The sequence below is a fragment of the Falco biarmicus genome, chromosome 12, assembly GCF_023638135.1.
Source record: "Falco biarmicus isolate bFalBia1 chromosome 12, bFalBia1.pri, whole genome shotgun sequence".
Taxonomy (NCBI): Eukaryota; Metazoa; Chordata; class Aves; order Falconiformes; family Falconidae; genus Falco; species Falco biarmicus.
In genome coordinates, this window is record NC_079299.1 from 32,918,664 (window position 1) to 32,928,225 (window position 9,562).

Genomic DNA, 9,562 nt, shown 5'->3' on the forward strand with positions numbered 1-9,562 from the left:
AAAAGGAATCGGAACACCATCCTGCCCCATCTGATCGAAACGCCGCCGCCTCCCCCGCTCCGGGCAGGTCGAGCCGGGGGCGGGGGGTGGGGTGGGGGAATAAATCAATCGATAAAGCCGAGATTTGCTGGAAATTAAAGTCTGGTGTGTGTCCCAAGCCCCTCCCCGCGGGGAAAGGGAAGCGGAGCGGGGGAGCGCCCGCCCGAGGGGGTTCCCTCGATATCGAGGAAGGACTCCGAAATGGATGAAGAGATAGCCATTGAGCGCAGTTGAATACCATGACAACTAGGAACAACCTCAGATTTATTCCCAACAGTTAGGACACATTGAAAGAGGGCGTCAATCACGTATTATTTCGCCACTGAAATAAATGCAAAAACTGCGCCGAGACAAAGGGTTCCAACAGAAGCCGGACATTTGTCTACATTGCGGACATTGTTTCCAGCTTAGCCATAGGGTTGTATTTGTGTTTGCGCGGGTCCGACCACCCAGGATGTGCTCAGGGGCTCGCTTAAAAAAAAAGGGGGGGGGGGCGGAAAATCCCTGGGCATTGTCAGACACATCACATACTTTATGGGAGGCAGGCTGGGGGTTGGGGGAGGAAAGATGAGGGGAGCTGGGAGGGAGAGGAGGGGAAGGTGCGAATACATTGATCGGCAAATAGGAGGATGTCTGAGGGACCGTCTTCCTCCACTTCCCACCACCAGCAGCTTCGTTCCCGCTCCTTCCTCATGGAAGAGAAACTCGGGCAACTTCTCCTTCCCAAATATAACGGTGGTGGTGAGAAGCCCTTTCCCACACTGTAGGACCCCGCACACCACCGTCAGCCCCACGCACAAGCCCGTCCCGGGACGGGGTCTGGCTGCAGGGCTGTTCAGGGAAAGGAAGGGAAAGGGAAGGGAAGGGGAAGGGGAAGGGAAGGGGAAGGAGAAGGGGAAGGAAGAAGGGGAATAAGGTCCGGGCTGTACCCGGCGCGGGTGCGCATGGCCAAGGGTCTTCGGAGGGTGCAGGAAAAGGCAGGAAGAAGGAAAATTAAAATAAAAGTTGGTGGCAGGCAGCTAGAGAGGGAAGAAGTTGGGGAGGGGGTGGCCTGCAGCCCCGCACGGGCAGGGGCAGCCTCCCCGGCCGCGCAGGCACTGCTGCGCTCCGCGCCGCTCCGCCGGGGCCCGCGGCCGGGGATGCCGGCGGGCTCCATGGCTCCCGGCGCCGTGTGCGTGGGTGCGTGCCTGCGTGACACCTGAAGGTTCGACCTTCCAAAACGCCCCTTTGGAACGCAACCCCTTCTTCATCCCCCTCCTTCCCCAGGTCCTGAAAAAAAAAAAAAAAAAAAGGAAAGAAAAGCAAAAAAAATCAGTTATATTTGAAAGTCCATTGGGCTTCAGCCCATTAAAGTAATCAAACAGGCTGGGTTTTATTCCCCTGGAAGAAGGAGGCACAATCAATGAGAACTCTTCAAATAAAGCCCCCCCCCCCGCCCCCCCGAGTAATCACCTCCCGGATCTCCCCGGGTCGTGACTGACGATCGCATTTTGCCAGTTCGGTTAATTTCGGAGCAAGCTAGAATCAATTACTTGCTGTTTAATTTCCAGCGTTCATCCCTAAGCCTCAACCAAAATATTGACCTAGGCGGTTTAGATAAGTTGGTCTCTTGCCATCTGAGCCGCCTCTCGTTTCGGTCCCGCGCGGGGCTTTGAGCGCATCCCCGCGCAAAGGCGCTGCCCCCGGGTTTGCGTGGGCGCGCAGGCTGCGCGGGAGGGGTGGCAAACCGCTCACGCAGCCTCACTCGATCCTTATCACCACCCTCCCCCCGCAAGTATATAGATTTTTTTTCCCCCCCTCCCTCCCTGCTTTTCAAGGCAATCGGTGGAAAACACACTTTGGAGTATGCGGAATATCGGGCTGGTGCGAGGCTCTTTGTATGTAAATACTGTGTTTAAAAAAAAGAAATCACACCCTCCCTCTCTCGCTGACACACACACACACACGCGCGGAAGGGCCCTCCCCACGCCGGTAATTAACTGACACGTTATACCACTCATCACCAATGGTGGAAGCTCGGAGCTCGCCCAAAACCCGCAATTTCACATCTGCAAACACTGTCTTCATCCACTTGACTTCCAAGACCCGCCCACACGTGGCCAACCTTTCCGGGTTTAATGTGTTTTTTTCTCCCTCCTCTCGGCAGGTTCATGTGCGGGGACCAGCCTCATATGGACTGTTCGCTCCAGCAATGGCTCGGGCTTCCCAAGCGGCAGGCACGGGTTCGGGGTGTTTAAACAAGATCCAGAAGTGATCTCTTTTTTTAAACTTTTTTTTTTTTTTTTTTTTTTTTTTGGCGTATCTTTCCCCCTTTCCCCTGGAGTTTACAACTATTTTCGAAGCCAGCTGCTGCTCCCGCTCGCTGAATTTCTCCCCGTGGCAGAACCAGCCCGTAGAAACCACCACCGCAGAGATCCACCGCTGCGGCCGGCGCGCTTCTCTTCTTTTGCACAAACCCCTGCCGTTATTTTTCTATAAATCTGTATTATTATTTTTATTTTTCCCTCCTCCTCTCCACGCGTGCCGCCGCCCCCGAAGCCCCCACCCCCCCCACCCCCCGGCTGCCGCGCGCGGTGCTGTTCTCCCCGCTCCGTGTGTGCGCCCCTGGCACGGCGGCTCGCCGGAGCTGCTCCTCCAACTTTCCTGCCTAAATTTGGCCGGAACATGTCTCTGACCAACACAAAGACGGGCTTTTCGGTGAAGGACATTTTGGATCTCCCCGACACCAACGATGAGGACGGCTCCGCCGCGGAGGGCGGCGAGGAGGAGAGCGAGGTGCCCGAGCCGCCCAAGAAAGCGGGAGTTTTGGGACAAACCCCCTTGGACACTGTTCAGACGCTGCCTTTGAAGAACCCTTTCTATGATAATAGCGATAATCCCTACACGCGCTGGCTGGCGAGCGCCGAGGGCATCCAATACTCCCGTGAGTACCGCGCAGTGCCGCGGGGACGGGGCAGCGCCGCTCCGCGACCGCGGGGGGCTTCCCCCGGCGCCGGAGGGTGTTTTAGGGAGGGGGGGTGTCGGGGGGGTGCCGCTCGCCACGGCTGGCTGAGCCCCGGCCGGTGCCTCCATCCATCCATCCATCCACCTATTCATCCATCCATCCATCCACCTACCCGTTCATGCCCCCGCGCTGTCCCGGGCGGCGGGAGGGCGGCGGGGGCGCAGTGCAGAGCCCCCCCCGCGCTTCCCCCCTGACGGGGGCTCTCGGCCGGGCTCTCCGCAGTGCACGGGCTGACGGCCGGCGGCGGCGGTCAGGACCCCTCCGCCAAATCGCCGGAGCCGTCGGCCGACGAGTCGCCCGACAACGAGAAGGAGGCGGCGGGCGGCGGGGACGCGGGGAAGAAGAGGAAGAGGAGGGTGCTCTTCTCCAAGGCGCAGACCTACGAGCTGGAGCGGCGGTTCCGGCAGCAGCGGTACCTGTCGGCGCCGGAGCGGGAGCAACCTGGCCAGCCTGATCCGCCTCACCCCCACCCAGGTGAAGATCTGGTTCCAGAACCATCGCTACAAGATGAAGCGGGCCCGGGCCGAGAAAGGTATGGAAGTGACTCCTCTTCCCTCCCCGCGGCGGGTGGCCGTGCCGGTCTTAGTCAGGGACGGCAAGCCCTGCCACACGCTCAAAGCTCAGGACTTGGCAGCCGCGACTTCCAGACGGGAATCCCTTTCTCCGCTTATAGCGCCCAGTCTCTACAGCATATGCAATACAACGCCCAGTACAGCGCTACCAGCAACCCCCAGTACCCCACAGCACACCATTTGGTACAAGCTCAGCAATGGACTTGGTGAAGGTTGGAGGGGAGCGCGCACACACGCACACACTACCCACCCCCCACGCCCCACACCCACACAGGAAAAAAAAGGAGGAAAAACAAAAATAATAAAAGAGAGAGAGAAAGATACAGACTGATGCTCCAAAAATAAAATCAAAACTGTGGGGGAAGGAATGGAGAGGGAACTGCTATTATTATTATTATTATTGCTATTATTATTATTATTATTATTATTTTTTCCCTCTCCCGTTTCTTTTCCCCTCCATATTTTTTTTTTGGGGGGGGACTCGGTTTCATTTCGGGGGGGAGGCGGGGGGGGAAGGGAGGGGAGGTGTTTTTGTGCGTCATTGTTTACAGAAATTTTTGCGCCATTCAGAGTGGTCCTGTCTACCTACAACTAAAATAAAACCGGGGGCGGGGGGGTAATCGTCAGAATTAAAAAAAAAAAAAAATAATAAAGAATAAAACCCCCCCCGCTGCTCCTGTGATTCTGTGAGGTGTGAGGAACGAGCGTGCGGTGGCCGGGACGCCGAGCTGCGCACCCCGCCCGCGGTCCCGGCTGCCCCTTCCCGGCTGCTGCGCCGCCTCCAACCCCGACAGCTATTACCGGGTGCATTTTTATATCCCGTTGTGATTATCGCTGCTCTCGGTAGCAGCCGGGGCGTTCATTTTGTTTTTTTGGGGTTTGGTATTTTTTGTTCTTTCTGGGGGGTGGGGGGGTTGCGCGCAGCTATTCCTCAGTAACCACGAGCAGAGGGAAAAGAAACGCAGATTAAACCCTTCCCGCTCGCCGCTGTGGATTCATTGTGTACAAACCCAGGTTTTCGATATTTCAATGAGAATTTTAATTTTTTTAAAAAAAGCTGTTTCGAGGAAAAAAAATTAAAAAAAGGAAGGAACCGGTAACAACGACGGACCAGTTTTGTTCCACTTCTCGGTGCGGCCGGCGGCCGCAGCCGCCTCCCGCATCCCCCCGCCGGCGGGCCCGGCCCGGAGACACGGCCGAGCAGGGCCCCACGGCCTCCCACCGCCCGCCGCTCCCACAACTTCTTTTTTCGGGGGAAAACGTTTTTTCTGGGGCAGTCGGCTTCAGCCCGGCTCCTCCGCAACGCCCCGAGCAGGCGAAAAAACTTGGGGCGAAGGGGGAAAGAACTATTTTATATCTGTGATTGTGCTTTTATACACCCCTGCGCTGCTGGGGGCCTCCGGCTGCGGAGTTTGGGTACCAGCATCACCCCCACTCTCCCTCCCCGGGCCGGTGCCGTTTGCACCGGAGGGAGCGCGGAAACTTCGCGTTCGGCCCTCGGGGATGCGCCGGCGGCTCATGCAGGTCGGGGGAAAGGGTTAACGCCTGGGCTACCCCCCCAAAATAACGGAGGAAAGGGGGAGAGGGGAGAAGAGAGAGGCGAGGAGGATCGGGGGCTGGCTGGAGGCTCGGCCGGGGCGCGGCGGGGACCCAGCCCGGTCCTGGCGCAGTCACGGCCGGTCCTGGGCACGCGCAGCCGCGGCTCGGAGCGAGCTGGGGCAGAGCCGGGGCGGCTGGGCGCTCCCTCGCCCTCCCCTGCGCTTTTTAGGCTGGTAAAGGTGCTTAAAAAATTAACAAACAAGCAGGGTTTGTCTGCTGCGGTGGGGCCAGGGCAGCACCCGCCCCATCCCGCCGGGGCTGAGCAGGGCCGTGCCGTGCCGTGCCGAGCCGAGTCAGTCCAAGGCCCGAAGCAAAGAGGGTCGGTACCGGGCCGCGGCACCCCGGGCCCGCCGTGCCCCTCTCCGCCCCGGCCACAGAGCCCCCGGCACAAGCCTCCGCGCTGCCGGTATTTGTTTTTGCTGTTGTTTTGGTTTTTTTTTTCCTTTTCTCTTTTTACTTCCCCCCTTTCTTGTTCCTCCTCCCCCCGGTGAGCCCCCACCCAGCCCACCCGAGCCGCTCGGCTGGCGGCGAGGCCGGCGGGGGGGTGCCTACGCGGAGCAGCCCGGCCGGGCCAGCGGGGCAGGGGTGCCGACTGCGGGGGGCACACGGGCTTGTGCAGGTTCTCCCTTCTCCAGCCCCAGCGTGCGAGCCAGGAGCGGAGAAGGGGGAAAATCGTCGCTTTTTCCTTCTTCTTCTTCTTCTTCTTTCTTTCTTTCTTCCCCTCCCCCCCCCCCCCCCCCCCAAAGCTCTGTTAAGTCTATAAAACCAGTTGTGTGGCCCTAACCTCCGTGGCCTTATATCTCCCATGCTGCCGGGCCAGCTCCGGGCAGTCTATCTTTGCACAATATACAGTAGACTTCACAAAACAGCACAATGGGGGAGGCAGGGAGGTGAGCATGTTAGAGGCGTGCATATTAAAGAGACGGAGGCAAAGGCAGTCAGGGCTGGGCCGGGCCGGGGAAGGGGGGAGAAAAAAAGAGGAGACAGTATGGAGGGGGGTGGGCCCCCTCCCTGTGCCTTCCCTCCCTTCTTTTCCCACCCCCCCACCCCCCCCCCACCCTTCTTCTTTTTAGGGCCATTCAATTCATTTATGGGAGGCAGTCCATCTCGGAGTCAGGGAGCAGTGTCCTTTGCGTTTTGTTAGGGCTGTCACTCGTGCTCATTGTTAGGCATGTTCTACATGTTGTATCCCATATGGCCAGCTGGGCCGGGGGACCCCTCACAAAACCCAAATTGTGCCCAGCTTTCAAAACCAGCATTGTTGTCTGTGAAAGGAAGACGAATTAAAAATTCGTGCTATATCTATTCTGGAAAAAAAAAAAAAAAAAAAGGAAGGGGGGGAACAAGGAAAAAGAATCCCTCTCTCTTTCTCTCCCTCTCTCCTCTCCCTCCCTCTCTCTTTGAAGGCTAACAGAGGCCCTCCTCTTCTCCCAGTTCCCGCTGACAAGTTTCTCTCATTTCACAGGAAATCAGACTCCCCCCCCCCCCCCCCCAAAAAAAGACCCAAAAGCATCTCCCCCGTAAAACACAAGGCGATGCCCGCTCCTGCGGCTCCAGCCCACCAGCCGGGCTCTGCTTCCCGCACTGCCTGCGCTGCCCGCACTGCCCGCACTGCGCGGAGGCTGCGGCGGGCAGCAGAACAAGGCAGCATTCAGGGCCGGTAATGTTATGCAGGCTGCCTCCCTGCGCGGCCCGGCCGTACCGAGCGGCAGGCTGGCACGTCCCGCTTCTCCCCCGGAGAAACGGCTCTTTCTTGTTGTAGCTCCTCGTCGTGCAAGGCAGGCCGTCAGAGGAGGAGAGAGAAAGGGAGGCGAGAGAGAGAGAAAGAAAGGGGGGGAAGAAAAAAGGAAAAAAGAAAAGGGAGAAAAAAGAAAAAGAAAAAAGAAAAAAACCCAAAAAAATAAAAAGGGGGAGAAGCCCCCCAACCCAACCACCCTTGGCATTTCCCTCCAGGCCGCAGGGATGCGCAGCGCTGCGCGGGGCGTTGCCGTGCCCCGGCATTGAGCTGGTGCGGGCGCGAGCCGGCAGCGCAGACGAGGCTTCACCCGGGGGGTCCGGCACCTCCGCCCCCCCCCCCCCCGCCCTCCTCCTGCCTGCAGGTCTGGCAGCTGCCTGCCGGTTTGCCCCGCCGCTCGTGCATCCCCCCACACCACCACGGTGCGCCCTTCTCCTCCGCCCCGGGGGCTGCGCGCCGCGAGAGGCGCCCGTCGGGTTTGGATCGCGACACACGGCGCTGATCGCGATTTGGGCCACGACCAGGGCGGGTGAGAAGCTGAGCCCGGAGTTCAGGCACCTACCTCTTCGCCCCGCTCCCTTCCTCCCCCGCCGCCTTCCTCCGCCCTCTAGCAGGGAAGGCACTGTTTAGGCGCCTCAGATAACCTGATAATGAGCTGGAAGCCCCTTAAGCCCTGGAAATAACTTACTTTCGTCACCTATTGACTGTTTGGCTTAGTTTGGAACCGGTGTGGATTTTTCGGGTCTTTTCAAGAGAGCTGGTCAATGAAAAGCTAATCCAATATTTACAGAGTATAAGGGCAATTCTCGGCGGTGTTTATTAAGGAGCCGGTGAGGAAGGGCTGCGGGGGGACACAGGGGGACCGCCCCCCACCCCTGCAACGTGCCCGGGGCGGCTGGAGTGGCGGGGCGGCGAGACACGGCCCTGGGCGGTGTTTTCAGGAAACGTGCACTTGTGGCTTCAGAAACACGGTGCTCTGGGCCGCATCTCCTCCCCTTATCCTTCCCGCACCATCACCTCCCCTTATCCTGCCCGCATCACCCAATAAAGCCCCGCAGCCGTTCCCCAGCCAAACGTCCCACCGCTATCCGCCCCCCCCCCCCCCCCCCCCCCCCCCGCCGCTCCCAAAAGAAACAGTTTAGGGGTTTATCGCTTTCTGCAGCGGTAGGAATGTATTTTATCCCTCCCCCCTCCCCGGGGCAGCGACCGCAGGGAGGCAGCAGTGCCCCGCGCAGCCCGGCGCGGAGACCCGCTCCCTCTCCGCGCTCCCCCGGGGCCGGGGCGGGGGGAACCCGCGGGAGCCGAGGCGCTGGGCACCGCTCCCCGACCGCCCCCCCGTCGGGTCATGGCCGCGGGCGGCCGCACGGGGGCGCTGCCGGATAAGGGACGTGCCGTCACACCCCCCCCCCCCCCCCCCCCGCCGCAGGGGTCCCGATGGCGACCGAGACCCTTCAGCACAGCATCGATCCGGGGAAGGGTCCCCACGCCCCCTGTGACACGGCAGCTGCACCGACAGGACGGATGGACAGGGAGCGCTCCAGGGGTCCCCGCCAGCACCCTGCCTTTCCCCGCTGCGGCGGGGAGCATCCTCGGCCCTGCACGCAGGGGTCCCCAGCCACCACTTCGAAGTACAGCACAGAGCTCAAGGTGCAAAGTCAAGACGTGAAAATATCTGTCCCCCAATCCTTATGTGGGGCAAGACACCAGAGAAGTGGGGACTCCTGCTGCCTCTTCTGCCCCCAGCAGCTACAGGTGTCAAGCAGACCCTCGAGACCTAGGAACCCACCTTTTGGGGAGGCAGTACAGGGTCTGGTACAAAGCATTGACCTGTTTTATATAAGTACGAGTATCAACTGCACCAGAAGGACAAACCAACTATCCAGTAAGGGTATTGCTTCACCTTCAGCTCGCTGAAATGCTGTGACACGTGCAGTTTCCTCCCAGCACTCCATCTCTTCCCACCTCTGCATAAAGCCAGAGCATGGGCAGGCATGGGGATGGCTACAGCTGCCTTACTGCTTTTGAATGCACTGGGGGCACTTACAACTTGCACCCTTGAAGGTAGTGAGTGAGTCATCTAAGCATGGCAGGTAGGTGCTTGAGGACGTCCCTTTTTTTTTGCATGACCCAAATCAAAGTGCTTTGGAAAAGGCCAAATAAACAGCAGCCTCCAGGAAGTGTCCCCCCCCCAGCAGCAGATAGCCTACCACGACGTGCAATAGCCACAGGGATGCTCAGCTGAGCTTTGTTCCCCTGCCGTGCTATTTGGTGTGTTGCATTAGCTTTAAAAGAATGCCAACACTCACAGTTTGTGTCAAAATCAAGAGTCCAGGCTATGGCTTTGTCTCCACTTCTGGCATTTGAAAGTATCTGAGCAGAAACTTAAAGCTCATAGTGAGGGAGTTAGGACACCTTTGTAACAAAAAAAAAATTAAAAAATTAATCAGTTCTGGAGAAGTGCCAGCTCTCATTCCTGAGAGCAGTGTTGCATGCTCACCCCACCTTACAGTGACCCTGCTAGGAAATGCTTCAGGAGAAACAAAATCAGCCCTCGCTTAAGTAAAGCGTGAGAAGAAAGGCCTGGCACTGCTCACTTTTTTGAGAGTGCAACCA

At 58.8% G+C, this 9,562-nt stretch overlaps 1 protein-coding gene across 1 annotated transcript; it reads left to right on the forward strand.

Annotated features, from left to right (window-relative positions):
- The first annotated feature begins 2,347 nt into the window (after nucleotides 1-2,347).
- Nucleotides 2,348-3,986, forward strand: NKX2-2 (NK2 homeobox 2). Its single transcript, XM_056357598.1, is given in 4 exon segments — nucleotides 2,348-2,962; nucleotides 3,266-3,480; nucleotides 3,482-3,680; nucleotides 3,683-3,986. Coding segments are annotated over 4 exon segments (816 nt in total). The 5' UTR covers nucleotides 2,348-2,703; the 3' UTR covers nucleotides 3,826-3,986.
- The last annotated feature ends 5,576 nt before the right edge of the window (nucleotides 3,987-9,562 follow it).